Source organism: Salmo salar, chromosome ssa12 (genome assembly GCF_905237065.1).
Source record: "Salmo salar chromosome ssa12, Ssal_v3.1, whole genome shotgun sequence".
NCBI classification, from domain to species: Eukaryota; Metazoa; Chordata; class Actinopteri; order Salmoniformes; family Salmonidae; genus Salmo; species Salmo salar.
In genome coordinates, this window is record NC_059453.1 from 63,166,407 (window position 1) to 63,188,025 (window position 21,619).

The following is a 21,619-nucleotide window of genomic DNA, read 5'->3' on the forward strand; positions in this document are numbered from 1 at the left end:
TATAATGTGCCCAGAATCAAGTCAATAATTGTCTGATTATCTGACAACACCAATGTAAAAATAGCAGTGCTTAGGGACACTTGATGTAAAGTGTGCATAAATGCTTTGGGGATTTGAACTTGCAAGCTTTTGGGTGGAAGTGCATTACTGTTTTAGCAGTGCCACTAGGCACATCTTTATTACCAAGAATATATATCCACACACTCTCAATATTAGGATACAGTTAGGATACAGTGTTGTTCCCTGGGGTACAAAAAGGTCAAAGGTACACATAAGGTACCTTCAGAGGTACACATAGGAACTCACCGGGTACTGGTTGGTTCCTATTAGGGTACATGTGTGGATAATCAAGTATAATGGTAAATTGTTTTACCCAATATTTTGAATATAAGGTACTATCACCACTGCATTTTGAAATGTAGGTGGGGGCAATGTATCAATGGGCTCATTAGCATATTTGGGCGGCTTGTTCTAATATATTTTTGACAACTGTCAGTGGAAGTGTAGTACCAGTTTAGGTGGTTGATGGTTATGTTGTCGAAGGTTGAGTACTTCTTTAAACACTAACAGTTCTGCAGTCTTTGTTGGAGCTTGTGACATTAAAGAGCTGCACTTTTAAGAGGTTACTGTTTAAGTTAGGAGGTGCCTGGAAGTTGCTGTGAATTTTGTTACCCAGTTAGCAACCAGATGTCAGTAAGTTAATGTGAAATTCACAGTAACTTAATAGCCAGTAACTGCTAGTAACTCACTGACACCCAGATGTCAAATGCACAGTAACGTACTTGCAAGTTGCTGCCAGAAGCTCAGTGTACCTTCACCGAGCTTTCCTGATTACAACAAAGCTTCTAACATTAGTTGACAACTACTAAGCATTCTTTGTGATGAACACACTTGGGACCCCGCCTTACCTTGCCTCAACCTCTTGGTTGGCAGCAAACTGACCTTCCTGACATAACATCAGGTCAGTGAGGGTGACAGAGATCAGCCCAAAAAAACACAATGAAGGCTGGTCACCAGTGAAAACACAATGAAGGCTGGTCACCAGTGAAAACACAATGAAGGCTGGTCACCAGTGAAAACACAATGAAGGCTGGTCACCAGTGAAAACACAATGAAGGCTGGTCACCAGTGAAAACACAATGAAGGCTGGTCTGCTAGCATAAACAGCTAGACCATGCTGTTTTCCCAGCAGAACCAATTAGACCATGCTGGTCAGACCAGCTTGGCCAGCGTGGACCAGCATAGACCAGCATGGACCAGCTTAAAATGTGTTCTGGTCTATGCATTTATTTTCAGCAGAGTGACCTCTGACCTCTAGTCACTTGACTGGGATCGGGACTCACTCACTATCCCTGCTCCTCACTGAGCCATTTAAACACTTCAGCACAACCTTTCATTGGCTTCCGTAAAGCACAACTTAAAGTTAACCTCTTTCGATGCACCCAGTTCTGTTAAAATATTAAAATACTTGAAGAAATGCATAACACTCAAAATCTTCCAAAGCCCTCTCTAATGTGGGAAGTTCATATACATTGGCTCATTGACATTAGTCTTATCCAGAGAGTGCTACCATACAGGCCGTATACCCAGTACGGTCAGAGATTAGGTAATTACTGGGGCGGCAGGTAGCCTAGTGGTTAGAGCATTGGACTAGTAACCGGAAGGTTGCAAGATCGAATCCCCGAGCTGACAAGGTATAAATCTGTCGTTCTGCCCCTGAACAAGGCAGTTAACCCACTGTTCCTAGGCCGTCATTTTAAATAAGAGTTTGTAAAATAGTCAAAATAAAGGTAAAATAAAAAAACTGAGTGGAGCAGAATGGCTGTGGGTGAGGCCTCTCCTGTTGACTACAGCAGTATTACAGCATAGTACAGTACATCCCAGTATGCCTGTGTGAGCGTTTCCCTCCCTACAGTACAGTAGAGCTTTGTGAAGAGGGAGAGGGTATCACGTGACACCCCACATACCTTTGGCCTAGTTCTTGTGTGTTTACAAATACACCCACTATTTTTGGGGGTGAGACACACACACACACACACACACACACACACACACACACACACACACACACACCCCTCCAGTAGCCCCCAGGCAGTCATTCCAACCCTCATGAATCTTTCAGTAAAATATTTTTAGAGGCAGTGGTAGTTATGTAAGTGGCACCTGTCATGTGAGGGGGGGAGTTACTGTCATTCTCTCTCTCACTCACTCACTTTCACACTGCTGTCTCCTTTTTCTTTTTTCCATTTTTGCTCCTCTTCTTCCTTCTTTACCTCTGTCTTCCCTCTCTCTCTTATGTCTATCTCCCTCTTCTCTCTACTTCTCCCTCTCTCTTTCCCCCTCTCTCTTTCCCCAATTTTCTTCTGCCCTAATTTCACCCCCCCGTTCCTACGCACGCACACTCACACACGGGCTGGGAATTGCCAGAAAACCTCATGATACAATATTATCACTATACTTAGGTGCCGATACGATATGTATTGCGATTCTCATGATTCTATATGTATTGCGATTCAATATTGCGATTTGATGTTCCAAACATATTGCTCACTACATGTCTGCTGCAGATGGACAAGAGAGCATAAGAAAATGAGTTTTGGTCAGTCATGGAAATAAACCTGCTGCAAACATGTTGGCTCACTGTTTCAATAGAAAATGGAGGATGAAAAAGCTTTGGGGCAGCTACTTTTATTTATTTTACAAATCGATACAAAGTATCAATATACTGTAATATCATCCAAAATTATTTTGCGATATGTAAATATCGATTTCACCCACACCCCCCTCATCACTAACACAAACATACACACACCTGCCAGTAGTAAGCTCCTGGTTTAGTGAATGGGGCTGGTTACAGAACCAGGTCTTTGCGTGGCCCTTTTTTTACCTGCCTAGTTCAGGTTGGGGTAGTGGTGTGGTGGTGGGGGGATGCGATTGGTTCGGTGGTAGTGACGGCAGAGCCACATGAAACCCTATGACTGTCACATTAATCCAGGATTTACCCCTGGATCAAGGGGAGCATCAGGTAGGCTTCTCTCTAAAGCCCCGCTAAGGAAAACACACTCAAAGGTGTGTCCTACTTTTTTAGGGTTATGTAACATGCTCTGTTTGAGTTCAAAGTGCAGCTCCTCAAAGCCCCCAGGCGGCTGCTGGTAGTCAAAGGTCAGGGAAAAGCCTCTTGGTCTTAATGTGCACGGTCATTTTCATTCTCAAGTGCCTTTCAGTATAACTATGAGGTAGCGTTATTGCATTATTTATTACATCATTCTTATGTGGCGAGATTGTTGTTTGTAAGTGGGGATTGTAGGCTGACAAGGTAGGTGTTTAGTGTGTGTGTGTGTGTGTGTGTGTGTCTTTGTGTAAGTGAATGCTTAATGGCCCAGTGTACTCAAAATTCAGTTTTCCTGTGTTTTGTATCATACATCATTGTACAACCAGTGTTGGCAAAACATTTTCAGTGCGATCCGCTATTGGCTCCTTGTTTTGTCGCTAGAAGTCAATAGGTGACGTTTTGTCAAGGCCGCGACAACGTCACGGCACCAATTGACCAAAATTGCATTTTCGCCCCCTCTCGTGCATCAAACCCCCTCCCCTTGTGCTTCTCTGCCTGTGTGTGCGCCATTGTTGGGACTCATGTTGCACAAACAGCGTCTCCTATTCTCGTTTGCGGAAGAATTGAGTGGGAAAAGTTGCTAAATGCTATCAAAACCATAGAATCTCTCGGTGTCCAAACTCCCCAAAAGCAGCCTGAAAAGTAGCTGAAATTATCACTAGAATCTTTTACCAATAAAAGTTGCTGGAGGGGTCTGAAAACTCGCTAAATATAGCAACAGTTGCTACGTTAATAGACCAATAACAAAGAGTTCCAAAACTCTCTACTAATAACAGCTATTTTTCAGGTTACATATCCCTCCTATTAGGCCCCTCCAAGTAGATCTCTCACTCTGTTCTAGCTAAAAAGCTATTTATTTTTCTATTTGACAATTTGTGAAGTCCTCAAAGCATATTGCATGTAACCCACTAAATAGATTTAGAACCACGGAGAGTTACTGAAAGTCGTAAAGAAAACAGAAGCTCCTGCATCTATTCCAGCACCATTTCAACTTCAACATTTCAACATCATATATCACCTATGTTAAGTCTTATACAGTGACAACTAAAAGATACCAAAAAAAATGTAGTCCAATCAAAGTAAGCTAAATATGTGGCTGTCCATGGTTCTGTATTGTGTGCGTGTGTGTGTGCGTGCAAGTAGAAAAAGCATGTTGACTCACCCAACTTGTAGAGAAACTCCGATGCCATCCTCCTCTCTTTAATGTTGACGAAACGGTCTATGTCATACAGTATACGCTTTTTATTTTTTGTTGTCCTAGGCTACCTGGCTATGCTTTCTCGCTAGGCTAACTTCCTTTCATGGGCAACACTAGCTAGTTAACATTAGTTTTCTACATCTAGTTACATATTGAACTTCCATCCTCTCAGTCCAGGGGCACAATGTATGCATTTATGGTTGGATCAGAATCGCCGTTATAATCAATGACCAGTATGGAGAATTAAGTAAAAGTCCAAATCCCTATCTCCATCCATGGTTAATTTAGGAATGGGACCATTTTAGCTAGCTAGCTACCGGAGGACAACAACAAAATGAGATGCAACAATTCAAGTTGTTTATGTCAATGACGTAGTTCTCTCTCGACGCGATGTGATAGGAGTGAAGCCAAATGTTTCTCTTTTCACTTTTTTTGGGGGTGTGCCAGGACCATTCAGTTGCGCTCACTCAGTTTAGCTCAATGTTGATTGCTGCTATATTTTATACTTTTTTTTTATCAAGGGATGCCAAATGCTTGCTGGCTTCCCTTTCATTCAATGCTACAGGCAGCAATAATGTCATACTTTTTTTGACCAGACAGCATCAGACAGATGGCCTACACATACAGAGACAGAGGGGCAATGTTTTGTGCTTTCTCCAGTGAGATACATTCAGCCTCTTGTGAATTGAAGGAAAATTATGAAAACACAGACAAAAGATACATTATTTCAATTTTTAATTTTTTTGGGATGCCTGGCCTTCGCAGCCATGAATACATTCCACTGGCATGTGTGTGTTTGCTTATGTTTGTTTGTGTCCTCGGCAGGTACCCTGGAGCCCCACCTGTCTGCCCTGCTGTGGGTGGGCATGTTGGCATTGTTGGCCATCGTGGTGGCCATGCCCCAGCCCCTGGGGGTCCGAACCCTCATCATCGCCACCATCCTCCGCCTCATCTTCTCCGTGGGCCTGCAGCCCACCCTGTTCCTGCTGGGAGCATTCAACGTATGTCTGCATGGGGAAACGTGTGACTGACTTATTGTATCATAAGTCACACACTTCATCTTTTTTTCCGTGTGCTCCAATGGGAATGACCTTGCTAGTCTTCAGTAGCCACCCCCCTCTCCTCCATACCCCCAGCAACACTTACTCCCTTCACACCTCATTCAACAGCCCATACCCACCCTTCTGCCCACTACCCACATACCTTGTCCACATGCCCCCTCCATGCAGACCTCTCTCCAGTGCTCAGTCTGCCTGTGGTGTCACTCCCTGGCGTGGCTCGCTCACTGGCCTGGCATGGCTTGAGTGTTTGGTCGGTCAGCTGGGAAATGCCCCTTTCACACGGCCTGCTCCCCTTGTGTCCTCAAATGGGCTCTTCTGCCTTCCTCTCCTCCCTCTGTCTGTCTCCCTCGCTCCCTGTAGTTGGGAGACAGCTACCCCACACTCATCTACTGAACCCCAGTATTACTAAAACTTACTCTACTAAGAACAATCCAATGCTAATCAATGAAATGCCTGTCCTATAGTATCACGTTGTGTCTTATGGTCATCATGGATCATCATGTAGTGCATATCCAAGGAGAATATTGACAATTTATGTAGAGAGAGACCTACAATATTCTAAGCCTTGTTTTATAAGACATAATGAAGGCTTATACATGCTTACAACAAGTTATAAAGCATTATGGCTGGATACTTTAAGTAAAGTGTTACCTCCCATTCCATTAATGGTGAGGTCTCACTTGTGAAAGAGGTCTTCTGACCTCGATGTGGGATTTCCTGATTTAAATAAAGGTTCGATAAAATAATGATAATAAATATGAATCTATCCTGTCCCTGCAGGTGTGTAATAAGACCATCTTCCTGATGAGTTTTGTGGGGAACAGAGGGACGTTCACACGGGGCTACAAGGCCATGATTCTGGACGTTGAGTTCCTCTACCACCTTATGTACCTCATCATCTGTAGCCTGGGGGTCTTTGTCCATGTCTTCTTCTACAGCCTACTGGTGAGCACATCTATAAATGTACATATATATTCTGTATATTAATATATATGGCTGATGGTGAGCACACAGTTACACTTAATAGGAAGCTGTCCAGGGGCATTAGCGTATGTTCTGGTACAGTCTCAGCACTCAGTACAATGTGTGCAAGCAGGCGCAAACACACACGCACACAGGGTATTTAAGGACAGTGGCTTTTAATGAACAGGAACTGGCTTAGGTTATGTTGTTGGGGAGTTGAGTGATGCTTGCTGGTGTTTTATGTGTCAGCCGTACTGCATGTGCCAGTCTGGATGTTTTCCATTCAGTAACTAACTCTGAGGCCCAGGGGCTTTTACATTTTTGATTTAACTTTTATTTAACTAGGCAAGACAGTTAAGAACAAATTCGTATTTACAATGACTGTCTACCCCGGCCAAACCCTCCCCTAACCCGGACGACGCTGGGCCAATTGTGCGCCGCCATATGGAACTCCAGATCACGGCCGGTTGTGATAAAGCCAGGGATCGAACTCGGGTCTGTAGTGATGCCTCTAGCACTGCAATGCAGTGCCTTAGACCGCTGCGCCACTCAGGATGCAGAAAATGTCCATGTGAATGACAGGATATACTGCTGAAAAGTTATGTAAGTCCTATCATAGAGAAAATGGCTAGGAATCTGCTCAGGAAAAAAGAACAGCTATGAAAGAAGATGCGTAAAAAGAGGAAATTATTTATCCAAATGATTCTGTTTTTGGACAAATGTATCAATCCCTCTTACACACACACACACACACACACACACACACTTTATCTTTCTAAACCAGAATATATTTATCTGAATCCATTTATCGAGGTCACAAAAAAGTATAATTCCAAACAGATATTGAACTAATAATAATTCCTAAATGCTTCCATGCTGTTTCTGTATTAGGTCTAACTATAACTCTGTGTTAACTCTGTGTTGTGTCTCTCGTGCAGCTCTTTGACCTGGTGTACAGGGAGGAGACTCTACTGAACGTGATAAAGAGTGTGACCCGTAACGGTCGCTCCATCGTACTGACAGCAGTGCTGGCCCTCATCCTGGTCTACCTGTTCTCCATCGTGGGGTACATCTTCTTCAAGGATGACTTCATCCTGGAGGTGGATCGCATCCCCAACACCACCCTGGGTGAGGACAAGGACCAGACCATAAAAAAATAATTACTTTTTGCTTTACTGCTATGGGGACACACAATATGGCAGCCAGTCCACCCATTATGCCATAATTAATCTGAATGGGGATGCCCGTTCCATTCCTTCCAATTCTATAGTGGAGACCAGGGATGTTTATTAGCCTGGTCCTAGATCTGTTTGGACCGTCTTGCCAACTCCTCAACTCCAAAGGAGTTGGCAAAACAGCGAAAACAGATCTGGGACCAGGATAGACTTTCATGGTCTGTTGATAGGAGTTGCACAACAACCAAACATCCCTCACACCCTGGAAAGCCATAACAGTACAGGGACAAGGAAAACAATATAATAGTGTTATCTGGAGGTGTTGTTCATCTAGTTGCCATTAACACATGTTGCTACCTAACCTGATGTCTTTTATAGAGAACGGAGCCAGTGTGGCCAATGAGCTGGTGTCTGCTGGGATGTGTCAGTCTGAGACTGGAGAGAACAACTGCACCACAGAGCTCCAAGTGGAAGGTACAGTACAATACAGTAAAACTATATACAATAATATAACCTATGACTTATACAGTGTAAGGTGAAAGGGCAATTAGATATGTTCTGCCTGACTGTTCAAAAGTTCTAGTCAACCAAAATCATTTCTAAAAGGCCTTTATCATATTATTGGCACGCGATCATCATCAAGGTGCTTATTATGTGTGTGTATTAACCCTCTTCCCTGTCTCTCTCCCTCAGACTTTGTGGAGGACATGGAGGATGGCAAGGAGCGTACGTGTGACTCACTGCTCATGTGTATTGTCACTGTGCTGAGCCACGGCCTGAGGAGTGGAGGGGGGGTTGGAGACGTCCTGAGAAAGCCCTCCAAAGAGGTAAACACACAGACCAGACACCAGACACGGGGGGGAGGATTCAGAACCCGAGATATACAGTACCAGTCAAAAGTTTGGACACACCTACTCATTGAAAGGTTTTTCTTTAGTTTTATTAAGAAGGAAATAAATGATTTTAAGAAGGCACACCTGTTAATTGTGACTAACTCATGAAGCTGGTTGAGAGAATACCAAGAGTGTGCAAAGCTGTCATCAAGGCAAAGGCTGACTACTTTGAAGAATCTAAAATCTATTTTGATTTAACACTTTTTTTGCTTACTACATGATTCCATATGTGCTATTTCATAGTTTTGATGTCTTCACTATTATTCTACAATGTAGAAAATAGTCAAAATAAAGAAAAACCCTTGAATGAGTAGGTGACCCAAACTTTTGACTGGTGCTGTACGTGCATGTAAATGGAACTTAATTCCCTTTTCACACACTTTCCTCTGTGTGCATTCTGACCTTGAATTAAAGCATGGGGAAATGCATGTGCCAGCAATCTATGCGTTTGGGGTGGAGATCACAAAAATGTAGGTGTGTCTACAGATATGCGTATTCTGACCTTGATTTAATTTCTTCATAAATACATCACGTTTTTGCATGAGGAAACCATGAATAAGGTCTAGCAAACCTGTCGGTTCCAAGTGGAAAAACATTACTTCATTTTTCCCCATGCAAATAACACCATTCTTCATGCACTGTCATTTATAAATTGATAAGTTAATGATTGATAAGAGCAAGGTAAATGGGTAATTCGTTTGGAGAAGGGGATTGTAAATAAACAGAAATGTTTCAGATTATTTTTCCTTATGTACACTCGAGATGAACGTGAAACCAATCATATGGCAGCAAACTGAAAAACATAGCAACATGACACGTATTTCCGCAGTAACAGTTTGAACATGACACATGCTGCAATACTTGGCCATTGTCATCACACAGTTCCTTAGTCAGTGCAGGCAGTAGGGCTATACTATTGTACTGTCCTCCCTATTATAATTCTATGTACACCAGTCTTTCAACATTAGAATAGGTTCAAGAACTCGATGTTACAATTTTCATGTGTAAAGCTTTCAACCTGATTTTTTTTCATAAAGTAGCTTAGGGTTCCTGAAAACTTCCCTAAGTGTACATATTGTGAAATATCAGAATGCTTTTTAATCTAAGCATGGCTTATGAAAGAGAGACGAATATGCTTATGTTTTGATGGCTATCTTTCACTGATCTCCATTCTGAACGCATTCTCCATAGGCTACATTCTAATGTTGCGCCAATCAAATTAAAGGTACACAGTAAACCTGATCAAATTTGTAGGCCACCCAGTGGGTGTGTTTTCTGGGTTTGAAGAGTAGGATAGCTAAGTAAGAGGGAGGACCTGATCCTAGACCAGCACTCCTACTTTGGATGCTTTGTGAATGTCCAGACCCAGTTAGACTATAGAGCTCAGTATCTTCTGTAGGGTTAAGCTGATGTTTATAGCAAAATTCTGTATGTTCTGTATTGAAGCTGGTGAGTCATGTCATTATCATCATTACCAACACAATGTGTTTTCTGAAGCCAGTTAGATAAGAACCATTAAAGTGCTGCTGGTATATAGACTGGAGTGGCTGCGTAACCGGATTCTCTGGACGCCTCTTCCTGTAGCTAAACAACTGTACTTTCTGCACATGTGTTACTAGAGTAAAAGCATGTTGTACAAACTGATTGTGTGCTGTAACTATAAACGACATGTTGTACAAACTTCTTTATCAGTATCTAGCTACAACATAGGTTACATCAATTGATGGGAAGTTACAGACCATATAAAACCAAGATCATGTCTTAAAATACATTCAACATAGGCTACCGGTAGACTGATTTATGCGTTATGTAACACGTGCAGAACTTTATACGGTTGTTTAGCTCTGGGGGAAGAGGCATTCTGAGGGGTGAAACGGGGCAGTTCGATACGGTAGGATGGAGGTAGACTCTGGGGGAGCCATCGGCAGTCAATTGCGGAGGTCATGGGCCTACCCCCACCCCCACATTGAGGTTTTGCAATAATTTCCTCATAACCCCCTCCATCTGCTTGGCCTTCTTCCCTGTGTGGGAATCAGTAGGGTCTGGAAATAGCTTTTCTCTGAACTCTGTCAGACCAGGGCTGATGACATAGAACATCGTGGAGAAATGTCTGCTCCTGTCATAAACTGGTACACACACACTGGGTGCCTCCCAAGAAGGCCATTTGACCTGTAGCCTACATTTGAAATGAATGTCAGTTTGTTTTTGTTTCTTAAAAAAAAAAAGCTTCATCCAGAAACTCTGAAATCTATAGCTTTTCTGAAGCTTTCCAGAGGTTTTATGGTGCAGAACATTTTAATCTTTGCCTCTGGAGCTATAAAATGCTCGTTACGGTTCAAAAGAGGTGCTGGAAGAGAGAAGAGCCTTTGTTAGGTTACTGACATTATAGCCTGTTTGCGTAACTGTTTCTTGTTGTCGTAACAGTGTGGCATCTGGCCGCTTGCACTTGTGTTCTTATGTTTCACATCAACACACATGATACATGGCAGATTAGGCTATACCCCTGTTCATAACCAATGCTCCCATTCTGCCTTTATGTAAAAGCCTGGGCCATGTTCATTATAGGCACCAAATGGAAGAAACAGACTGAAACGAAGAGGGACTACCTGGACCTGTCTAATAACAGATTTCCACTTTCCATTGCAAAATGTTTTTAAATGTGTTCAGTTGTGTACTCAAATGAACACAACCCGGGCCATCACTAAAGCCGTGTTGACATTGGCAGTTTGAAGTGACTAAAATCCCATTTATTTGCATATCCTACTCAATTTTTACTTTTTTGCAGTCTGAATAGCCATAAAGCACATGGAATCGAATATTTCAAGCCACATATCAAACCACCTTCGTAGGTGGTTTGACGTCAGATACAAATCTGATTCTTGGCGATGTGACTTGTGTCTGAACAGTCACATCTGATTTATCTGCCCTCAAGTGGTTTTTAGATTGTTGTTTGGCATTATGTTGTTGCTAGCTAGTTACTCTGTTGACAGTTTGACAAGAACATGTGGTAGCTAATTAGCTTGTTAATTGTTTACAAACAAATTAGTGAATGTGCTAGAAAGCTGAACAGCTACCTAATTAGCTAACTTAGTTGACTGCCTTGGCTAGCCAAAAAGGATTTGATTTGAAAGTTGGATCACCTTATCCTTTGAGACTTTAAAAGTGTTCTTACACTAGGATTTTGAACATTCAAAGCAACTGGGAAACATCCATGGCAGGCATTATTGTCACCTTAGCGTGCTACATAACTTCTGAGTGATAGGAAGCCTGAGCACCACCACCAATCAGCCTACACCACTGTGTACACACCCGTCGTTACTATGACAACTAGCGTAGCCATGTCAGAAAATGAATGCTGTCTGAACACGCACACATCCGGTTTGGTCACTTGTCTCTTGCTGTTTGGACAGTCAGTATTCCAAAATGGATTTGAAAAATCAAACTGATTTGACCATTAAGTCCTGCACTGTGAACAAGGCTTATGGGGTCACTCTTTCTGAACTAGGTCACTTCATCATATGTCAGCCCAGTATGATACATGCCAGGGTTGGGCCCCACTTTCACTGTCTAACATTTTGGCTTTACTCTGACCTTATTGTGCAATGGGTTATATGTGTCATTTCTTTGTGTTATATTGTGTTAAATCTTATATGTGGTTAATCCACAGGTGGGCAATGCCATCCTGAAGGGTCACAGTATGTCCAGTCCAGCACTTACACACCTAAATCATCTAATACTGGTTTACATTGATTTAAATTGACCTTGATTATTTTATTGTATTCGAGCAGTTAAATACATTTTTATAGGTTGAGCTGTTAGTGGGCTGGACCAAAAACCTGTTGCTCATCCCTGGTTTAGTCTGTACACCCGCACTGTGTCACTTTCTACTCCAACTAACAAGAATAATTGTTATAGCGTGGTACAGTTAGGGCTGTTGCGGTGACCGTATTATCGCCACAGTGGCGGTCACCAGTAATGAAGGCAGTCAAATTCCACGTAACCGTTTAGTCACGGTAATTAGGCTTCTCCAAGCTCTGATGCTGCTGCTGCTCATTTGTAGCCTACCAAACTTGCTAACTGCCTGGTACTCAGTACTCTATTGTCCCTCTATTCACTCGGACATCAATGCAAATCTAATCAAACACTTCATGAGAGCCCATGAGCTCATGTTGCGCAACATTTCTATAGGCTATGCAATTGCGTGAGAAAACAGAGTGATGGCCTCTACTAAAAAGAGGAGGGTCCAATCAGCTTTCTATTGGCTAGGCCTACTATATTTATTTCTCAACTTTCCTAATATTAAGCACATTGCTTCTCTTTACAACAGAAGTATAGCCTACCTGGCTGGGATGAAAATGAACCACATGAAAAGCGTCCTCCATTTGCTATTTATGTGCATAGATGACGTATTTTTTTCCGCTGCCCCTGTTTCAATATAGGTGCATGATAATGGTCCATTCTAAATCAAAACAAATGTTGTATATTTAGTGTATGTAAAGACAAGATTACATAAAGAATAGTCTGATGGGTGACAATATTCGCCTATTAATTGCGAATGATATATTATCACTTGCCAGCATAAGAAACAATGCCTTTTTTTTGCCACTTTTTCTAATCATAGTCGCACAAATCATGTAGCCTAGCCCAAACGCCTATAAGTTTTGATAAGGTTTGGCCAAATAACTTAAATTAAGCACATTAATCCGCTTTACAAGGGGTGTAGAGCCTAACTAGCATACATAAGTAGCGCGTGAGTTTCAAGTTTGGGGAAGATAATTTTCACCATAAAAATGCACCTTTTTATAATTAAAGCGTTACATGCATAATTGCATTTGCGGTCCCTTTTGATCATGGTATTTTCTGCCAATGGAACATTCGCGCTTATAGCCTACTACCATGTGCACATTGCTACGCTTATAATGTGAAGAAATAGCCTAATAGTTTATGAACATTTTGAGCTAAATGTTCTGATCTGTTGCGTCAGCCACATTGAGTAAAAAAGTTTTTGTTGATGCTAGTGGTTGTATTAATTTGGGATCTATCGCATCCCACAACTGTCCCAGGCTATGTTTGGAATATTTATTTCTCACACAGAATAGAATACGTCAACGTTTGTACTATAGGGATAGTAGATTGACATAGGCTAGTGCTTTTGCTGTTCGTTAGGCCTACTCATCAAAGTAAATGTGGACAGTTCTCCCAATATCTTCAATTTGCATCCCCGATGTGTCTGTCTTCACTTGTAGCCTTTGAGAAAGACCCAATTACGTACGTGATGGAGAGCCATGTGAGTGAGAGGTGATTCGGAGAGCACAGTACTCAGCGAGAAGGGCACATCGACCACAGGCCGCAAACGGCATGGATTTTTTAAAGCTGCATTATGGCTACACAAAGGGGATGCTGCTGGTTTTTGAGGCATTATCAAGTGCTTCTCAAATTGTAAATGAGAGACTGATGAAGTGTCTACAGCCTGTGCAAAAAACTTTTTTCAAATCATCATTAGTCGCATCACGCAGCCTTACAATGTATTAAAAATCTAAACATATAGCCCAACGTATGTAGAACAACTAAAGTTACATTAATAACTCTAAATTAGGAATATAGGAACACCTATTTATTTGTTAACGCTCAACACAGAATAGCCATATGTGCGCACTCCCTCAAATCGTTTGGAGAAAATATCCTTTAGATTTTATTCAGCTTTGTTCAATTGTGTTCTTCATACTATAAAATAATGCCACGGAATTCTAACCAAATCTTGTCTGCTAAATTAACTAGTGTAGCCCACAGCCATGTGGCATAGCCAGATCAGGACCTAACATAAGGAAAACTCAGAGTATGCTATTCTGTTCTTCTGAAATAGACTACTTTTTCTTCATATCATGTTTCTTTAGACCTGTCTAAAATAAATAATGGATTTATTGTGCAGGTGTAGGCTGTATTACATGGATTTATTAGACTTTTAAATATGTAGATGTTCCAAAGGTCTGCATCAGTGGCTTGTAGGCTATGTGTGGAAGTCAGGAGATGCTAAATGTGTTTTGTTAATTAACGGTCAATTACCGTGAGACCGACTAGTTATTTGCTTGACAATCACCGGCTGATGAAATTTCGTGACCGCCACAGCCCTTGTACACTACATGTCGTGACCTGGTGTTTATAATGCTTCCTAACATGTATTATAAGTTATAACCTCTCCCTCCAATCCCCCCTCTCTCTTTCTAGGAGCCTCTCTTTGCGGCCAGGGTGATTTACGACCTGCTCTTCTTCTTCATGGTCATCATCATTGTCCTCAACCTCATCTTCGGAGTCATCATCGATACCTTTGCAGACCTGAGGAGTGAGAAACAGAAGAAGGAAGAGGTCTTGAAGACCACCTGCTTCATCTGTGGTGAGACATAGCTGCACTGTCTCTAGGCTGTGAAGAACAGAACTACTAGTCATTTTACTGGGGTAGACATTTAGTCTGAATAGTTTGTTTTCAGTTTGTTAGTAGAAAAGTGACAGATTCGTGCAGAATTGAGTTCTACTTTACAAGATAATCTTAAATGGCTGCTTTTTTTCTATTTCTAAATAAACTACATGGTGTCACGGTGGTTGAGCATGACCGGAGTGTGTAGGTAGTACAGACACACATATATACACACACACACACACACACACACACACACACACACACCCTCATGAGTAAGCACAAGTTCTGCAGACACGTCCTTAGCTTGACCTTCCTGTATGAATGTTAGTTTACTGCATGCATCACCTCTCTACTCCCTCTTTCTCTAGAAGATTGAGTCATGGAGGATTCCTGCCTGCCCATCATGCATTTATTCTTTCTCAGGCAGTCAAGTAGTGGGGCCAAGTGGGCCGCAGTTATAATTAGTCCAGGGCCAGTTCTCACACAGTATGATCTTGGATCAGTTTTCCAGGCACAGGCCCTGGTCTGTTTCTGAGCTGTATGTATGTGGAGCTGGTCTATGACTCACACGCATTAGATGAGGCCTACCAGAGAGGTTCACCATCACCATGGTTTCCTGGGGGGAACGGAGACAAAGAAGAGACGGGAGAGAGATTAGAAAGATGGTATCCCATCACAGTGCGCGAGGTGGTTCCTCTAGCCATTGACCTGGTCCTCCTCTCAGCTGCTGAAGTAACAGTCAGACTTGCCTTTTGTTCCTCTTCCAGTATACAGTATGTCCATGAATAGAATCCCTATTCATTACTTCAATGACAATACACCTACTGTAGTAGCAGGACCTAAACGGGTGTCGGAGGATTTTGGCCTAGTTAGATCAAATCTAAAATGACAACACTTTCCCACGCATTCCCTAAATTCACATGATAATTTTCATATTTTGGAGATTCTGGGAATATGGCCAGTCTGTCCAGGAAGACTAATGTTGTTTAGTCATCAGACTGAGAGAGGGTTCTTTGTTCACAGGAAAGGTCAAAATGCTTCTGCCAGATGCTTGTTAAACACAACACTATATCACAGGATTGAAAGTGCTCCTCTGCTTTCAGGAAGTCACATTTTCCTTTTCTTGGAAGGTCGACAATGGCTTACCCTCGATGAATTGATTTACGATCTTTATCGCAACCCGAACCCTATAGAATAACTATCTTCAAAGTAATAACTCGGCACGTCGGGTTTGAAATGAACGTTTCTTTTAGTAATACTACTCGTTCACGTTACATTTAACAACTTTAGATTCTACAAAGCAATAAAAGAAAGTTGCTAGCGAAAGTCAGGATAATCACTTGTCACTTGTACATAACTGGCGCGTTCTCTTTCTACTTCCTGTCGCAAGGCATTCTGGAACTTGCAGTCAAAAGCGTAATCCAATACTAACCAATACAACAGAATATGTATATAGTTCTCTCAATCTCCAACACACGAATTCTAATACAATTACATATGTAAATAACAAAAGAAATTATCTGTAGATACAGCTCAATGAATTAACTGTAAACATTAACTCTGTAACCCATTAAAGTTACAACATCCTCCCCCCGATGAACAAGTGTTCATCTAAATCTTTAAGCAGTATATCAACTGAATAGGTCTCCTCAACAAAGTCCCTGAAGCAGTACGAACTGAACATGACCTAACTAGGGCATCTCGGCCTGGAAACAGTTCCTCAATCTTTCCTAGTTTCCAGGTTTGTCTGGGTATGTTATCTTCTCCATTGAGTACAACGTCACCCGCTTTCAGTGGGGTGGGCTGTGGTGTGTCACAGCGGTGTGCTGACTTTAGATCCAGCAAGTAGTCTCTTCGCCAACTGTTCCAGAAGCTGGTCACAAGTCTCTGCCTGTACTTCCATCTGGGTGTCATTTCCTCCTTGTTTAGCGTTGGGTGCTGAGTGTCAGCTGGAAATGGCTTGGGCGGCAAAGAGATTAGTCTTTTACCCACCAGGAATTGTGCTGGGTCAGGGGTTGTGGTTCATCCACTTCATTGTGCACGAAGGTCAGAGGCCTAGAATTTAGGATAGCTTCAACTTCTGTCAGGACTGTGCACATCTCTTCAAAGTTGAGTGAAGCTCTCCCAAGAACCTTTCTCAGGCATGTTTTCACTGACCTGGTGAGTCTTTCCCAGAATCCGCCCCACCATCGCTCGGCGTTGAACCTCCAGTTGATGCCGCTTTCTGAAAAGAACGCCAATAGTTGGGGCTCTTCGATTGCCTTCCACAGCTCTTTCAAGTCCTGATCAGCTCTCTTGAACATTTTTGCCTGCGTAGATTACCTTGCATAATCCTCTCCTTGAGATTAATCTTTTTAGAGCTAACAGGAATGTCTCTGTTGACTGATCTGAGACCAGTTCCAAATGCACTGCTCTGGTTACAGCACAAGTGAACAGTGCAATGTATGACTTTTTCGCAGAACTATTTTCTTTCACATAGAGCGGTCCTGCAAAATCTACACCTGTGACTTTGAATGGTGGGGATTCAGTTATTCTGTCTTTTGGTAAAGGTGCTGCTGTCCGGCCCTTGCCTTGAATCTCTGCACACTATACATCTTGCGACGGTGCTCTTGACTAGCTGCCTAGCATGCAAGATCCAGTATCGCTCTCTGATTTGTACTAGAGTGTCTCTTGCTCCAGAATGCATCACCTTCTCATGGTGGTACTGTATCAGCATTTCTGAGTATCTGTACTTGTTGGGCAGAACCCACAGATGCTGCTCTCTGAATGTGAAGTTGGACTGTTGCAGTCTTCCTCCTACACTGAGTAGTTTGTGTTCGTCCAAGAATGGTTTCAGTTCTCTGATTTTACAGTCATTGTTTAGGCTTTTTCCTGCCTTCAGTAGTTTGATCTCCTGTCCGAAACTCTGTTGTGTTACCTTGAACCGGTACTTTTCTGCATCGAACAGTTCGTCAGCAGTCAGTTCACCTTGCATCTTTGTTTGTACGAGCATTGGCTATGAATCTCTCTATCTAGGTGGTGACTCTGAACACTCTTTTCAGTTTGCTGTACCTTTCAAGCTCCAACACAGGTTCAGTGCTGTCTATGCTGTTTGCTGCGAGTTGTACAGTAACCTGGCGACTGGACTTAAGTTGGGTATTTACCTCTTCTGGAACCTTGTTATCATCAGTCTCCTTGGACTGATTGGGTGATGTCAGAATTCTGGGTCCATTCCACCATAGCTGGCTCTGTGTCAAGTTTCGAACAGTTTGGCCTCTTGTAGGGAGGTCGGCTGGATTAGTTTTCCCTTCAATATGTGACCATGACTCTGGATTGGTCAAGGACTGGATCTCGGTCACTCTGTTCGACAAACTGTTTCCATTTCTGAGCTGAGCTTCAAATCCAATGCAGCAAGATCATCGAGTCTGTCCACATTTTGATCTGTTTTTCTTCCATTTTCAGTGTGGCCATCAGGTTGTTTTCTAGTCTCACTCCAATCCCAGCTCCCATGAGCTCCAGGCATGGCAGCGTCATTTTCTTGAGTGGGGCTACCATGGACTTGGATGCGACTAGACTTGTCGTTGTTTCCCTGTCTTGTGATTCACCTTGCAAGTAAGCTACTGCACCGTAAGCCCTTTCACTTGTATCACAGAACACGTGTAGTTTCAGGGTGTGGCGGTTCTGTGGCCGCATGTCTGTTCTGTACCACCTTGGTATGGCGAGCTGGTGTAACTGGGGTAGTTCTGAACACCACTGTTGCCATTCTCGTGTCAGATCAGGTGGTAATTCTTCGTCCCAGCTGAGTCCCCTCTCCCACATTTCCTGGAACATGCACTTGATCCTGATGGTGAAGGGGGTCAGGAAACCAAGAGGGTCGAAGATACGTGCAGACGACTGCAGAACACTTCTCTTTGTGTTTTCATTTTGCTTTAGAATGCTTAGTAGCGGCCCGAGGTCAAACACAAAGTCATCTGTTCCCGGTCTCCATACTAAACCTAAAACCTTCAGCACTACATTTACATTTTACATTTAAGTAATTTAGCAGACGCTCTTATCCAGAGCGACTTACAAATTGGGGCATTCACCTTATGATATCCAGTGGAACAGCCACTTTACAATAGTGCATCTAAATCTTTTAGGGCGGTTAGAAGGATTACTTTATCCTATCCTAGGTATTCCTTAAAGAGGTGGGGTTTCAGGTGTCTCCGGAAGGTGGTGATTGACTCCGCTGTCCTGGCGTCGTGAGGGAGCTTGTTCCACCATAGGGGTGCCAGAGCAGCGAACAGTTTTGACTGGGCTGAGCGGGAACTGTGCTTCCTCAGAGGTAGGGGGGCCAGCAGGCCAGCGGTGGATGAGCGCAGTGCCCTCGTTTGGGTGTAGGGACTGATCAGAGCCTGAAGGTACGGAGGTGCCGTTCCCCTCATGGCTCCGTAGGCAAGCACCATGGTCTTGTAGCGGATGCGAGCTTCAACTGAAAGCCAGTGGAGAGAGCGGAGGAGCGGGGTGACGTGAGAGAACTTGGGAAGGTTGAACACCAGACGGGCTGCGGCATTCTGGATGAGTTGTAGGGGTTTAATGGCACAGGCAGGGAGCCCAGCCAACAGCGAGTTGCAGTAATCCAGACGGGAGATGACAAGTGCCTGGATTAGGACCTGCGCCGCTTCCTTTGTGAGGCAGGGTCGTACTCTGCGAATGTTGTAGAGCATGAACCTACAGGATCGGGTCACCGCCTTGATGTTAGTGGAGAACGACAGGGTGTTGTCCAGGGTCACGCCAAGGTTCTTAGCACTCTGGGAGGAGGACACAATGGAGTTGTCAACCGTGATGGCGAGATCATGGAACGGGCAGTCCTTCCCCGGGAGGAAAAGCAGCTCCGTCTTGCCGAGATTCAGCTTGTGTTTCTAGCGTCAACGGGTGGTCAGTTGTCGTACTCTCCTCCCATTTTGTTTTCAGCTCAGGAGAGTTGGTCATCCACTTGCAGAGGTTCATGCCTGCAATCGACAGCATTCGCTTTGCAGTTGTTGTCACAAGGTAAGCCTCTTCAACATTGCGTGAACTTGCAATGAAGTCATCTACATAGTGACTCTCTCAATATCTCTACAACTTCTGGTTGTTCTGTTTCATATTGTTTCAGGTGCTTCCTGATTGTAGCTGCCAGCAAGAATGGACTTGGGGAAGCTCCAAATACCACTCTTTTCATCCTCAGCATGCGCAGCTCCTCTTCATTTTCTCCCCTTGGTGGGCCTGTGAGCCATAGGAATCGCACGGTGTCTCTGTCTCTCTCTGCTAGGGATATCTGCAGGAAAGCCTTCTTGATGTCTGCCATGAATGCGATCTCATGTAGTCTGACCCTTATCAGAACTCTGAGCAGATCCGGATTCAGGTTCGGTCCTGTGAGTAGACAGTCATTGAGGGAAGGACAGCATCTTCATGGGACGAGTCAAACACCGCTCTCAGTTTTGTCGTCACCTTATCTTCTCGGAGAACTGCATGGTGAGGTAAGTAGTATTTTACATTGTCTGCGCTTGATGCATTGTCCTTGGGCACGTCCTCTGCCATATCCTGTTGTAAGTAGTCCTCTACTACTTCATTGTATCTGCTGTACAACATTACACCCTTCTTCAGTCTTCAGACCTTCAAACCGTTTCTTGGTGATTCTATAGTTGTCTTGGAATTCTGGTATTTCTCGTGCCCATGGCAACTCCACATAGTATCGTCCATCTTTTGAAGGTGGTTGTTTCCTCGAACCTCAGTAGAGCCTCGTTTTCCTCTGGGTTCTGTGTTTTCTCGCGTATAATACCCAGAGACTCAAGCTCCCAGAATGCATGCAGTTGTTTGGAGACTAGTGTGTCTTCATCAAGTGAAATGAACATGCATGTTGCCTCGACGACACTTGACATGGACACTGGTCCCTGCACCGACCATCCAAAGGTGCTCTCTAAAGCAACCAGCGTCTCCGTCAGTCGCTCCACTCTGCCTGATACTATTTGCCAGTAGTCTGTTCCTATCAGGACAGAGAGTTCAGGATCATTGTCATCTCCTGGAAAGTCTGCGAGCTGCAGTCCCTTTTCTATTGAGCTCATGTTGAATCTGTTCACCAGGAACCTCCATCACAGCTGGGCACACTTGTGGGGTTTCAATTGCCTCTATCTCTATTCTCTGCTGTTTGTCCCAGACATTCTCCAAGATGACTTTCACTGTGTTGCATTGAGACGTTGCTGGAGCAGAGGAGCCAAACGTGTGAAGAGTGAGTGCCTCTTGTCTGATTACTGGTAGCTTCAAGCCCTTCACAAGGTTTTCAAGTATGAAGCTTCTCTGACTGCCTCCATCTAGTAAGCAATGAGTTATCTTCCTGCCCGATGGGCCTTCTACACATGCCTTTGCCGTTTGTAGCGACACAGTGTTCTCTCCATCTGGTTTCATCTTCACTGAATGGGGAATAACTGAGGAAACAACAGCATCTGCAGAACAGTAGGGGGTTGCACCTCACTCCTCTTACCGGTACACACAGCAATGTGATGTCTGCTTCCACATCTTTGACTTTACAGAATTTTGCTAAGCGTTTCTGTCCTAAACATACAAAGCATCTTCCCATTTTCTTCAGTTTCTCTTTGCGTGTAGCAATATTGTGGTCAGGGCAGTTTTCTGATTTGTGGTCTGCACTGTCACAGAATAGACCGTTTTGTTCCTTCTGTCTGGCTGTGTGCAGTGCCGCAACAGATGGCATGTTGGGTCTTTTTGTTTTAATTTCATTGGAGGAGCATGACTTGTTCCATGGTTTGCTCTCTTTCTGTTGGTTGCATGATCTTGTCATTTGTAGTGC

General features: G+C 43.4%; 1 protein-coding gene across 5 annotated transcripts in view; it reads left to right on the forward strand.

Moving 5' to 3' along the window:
• LOC106565476 (inositol 1,4,5-trisphosphate receptor type 1) overlaps positions 1-21,619 on the forward strand; it is a 169,290-nt gene that overhangs the window by 138,287 nt on the left and 9,384 nt on the right. For all 5 annotated transcript variants that reach the window (XM_014132695.2, XM_014132696.2, XM_014132697.2 and 2 more), the window contains 6 exons: positions 5,136-5,311; positions 6,152-6,316; positions 7,273-7,462; positions 7,888-7,983; positions 8,203-8,336; positions 14,628-14,793. In XM_014132695.2, coding sequence (XP_013988170.1) covers positions 5,136-5,311; positions 6,152-6,316; positions 7,273-7,462; positions 7,888-7,983; positions 8,203-8,336; positions 14,628-14,793 — 927 coding nt within the window. The remainder of the gene's footprint in view (positions 1-5,135; positions 5,312-6,151; positions 6,317-7,272; positions 7,463-7,887; positions 7,984-8,202; positions 8,337-14,627; positions 14,794-21,619) is intronic.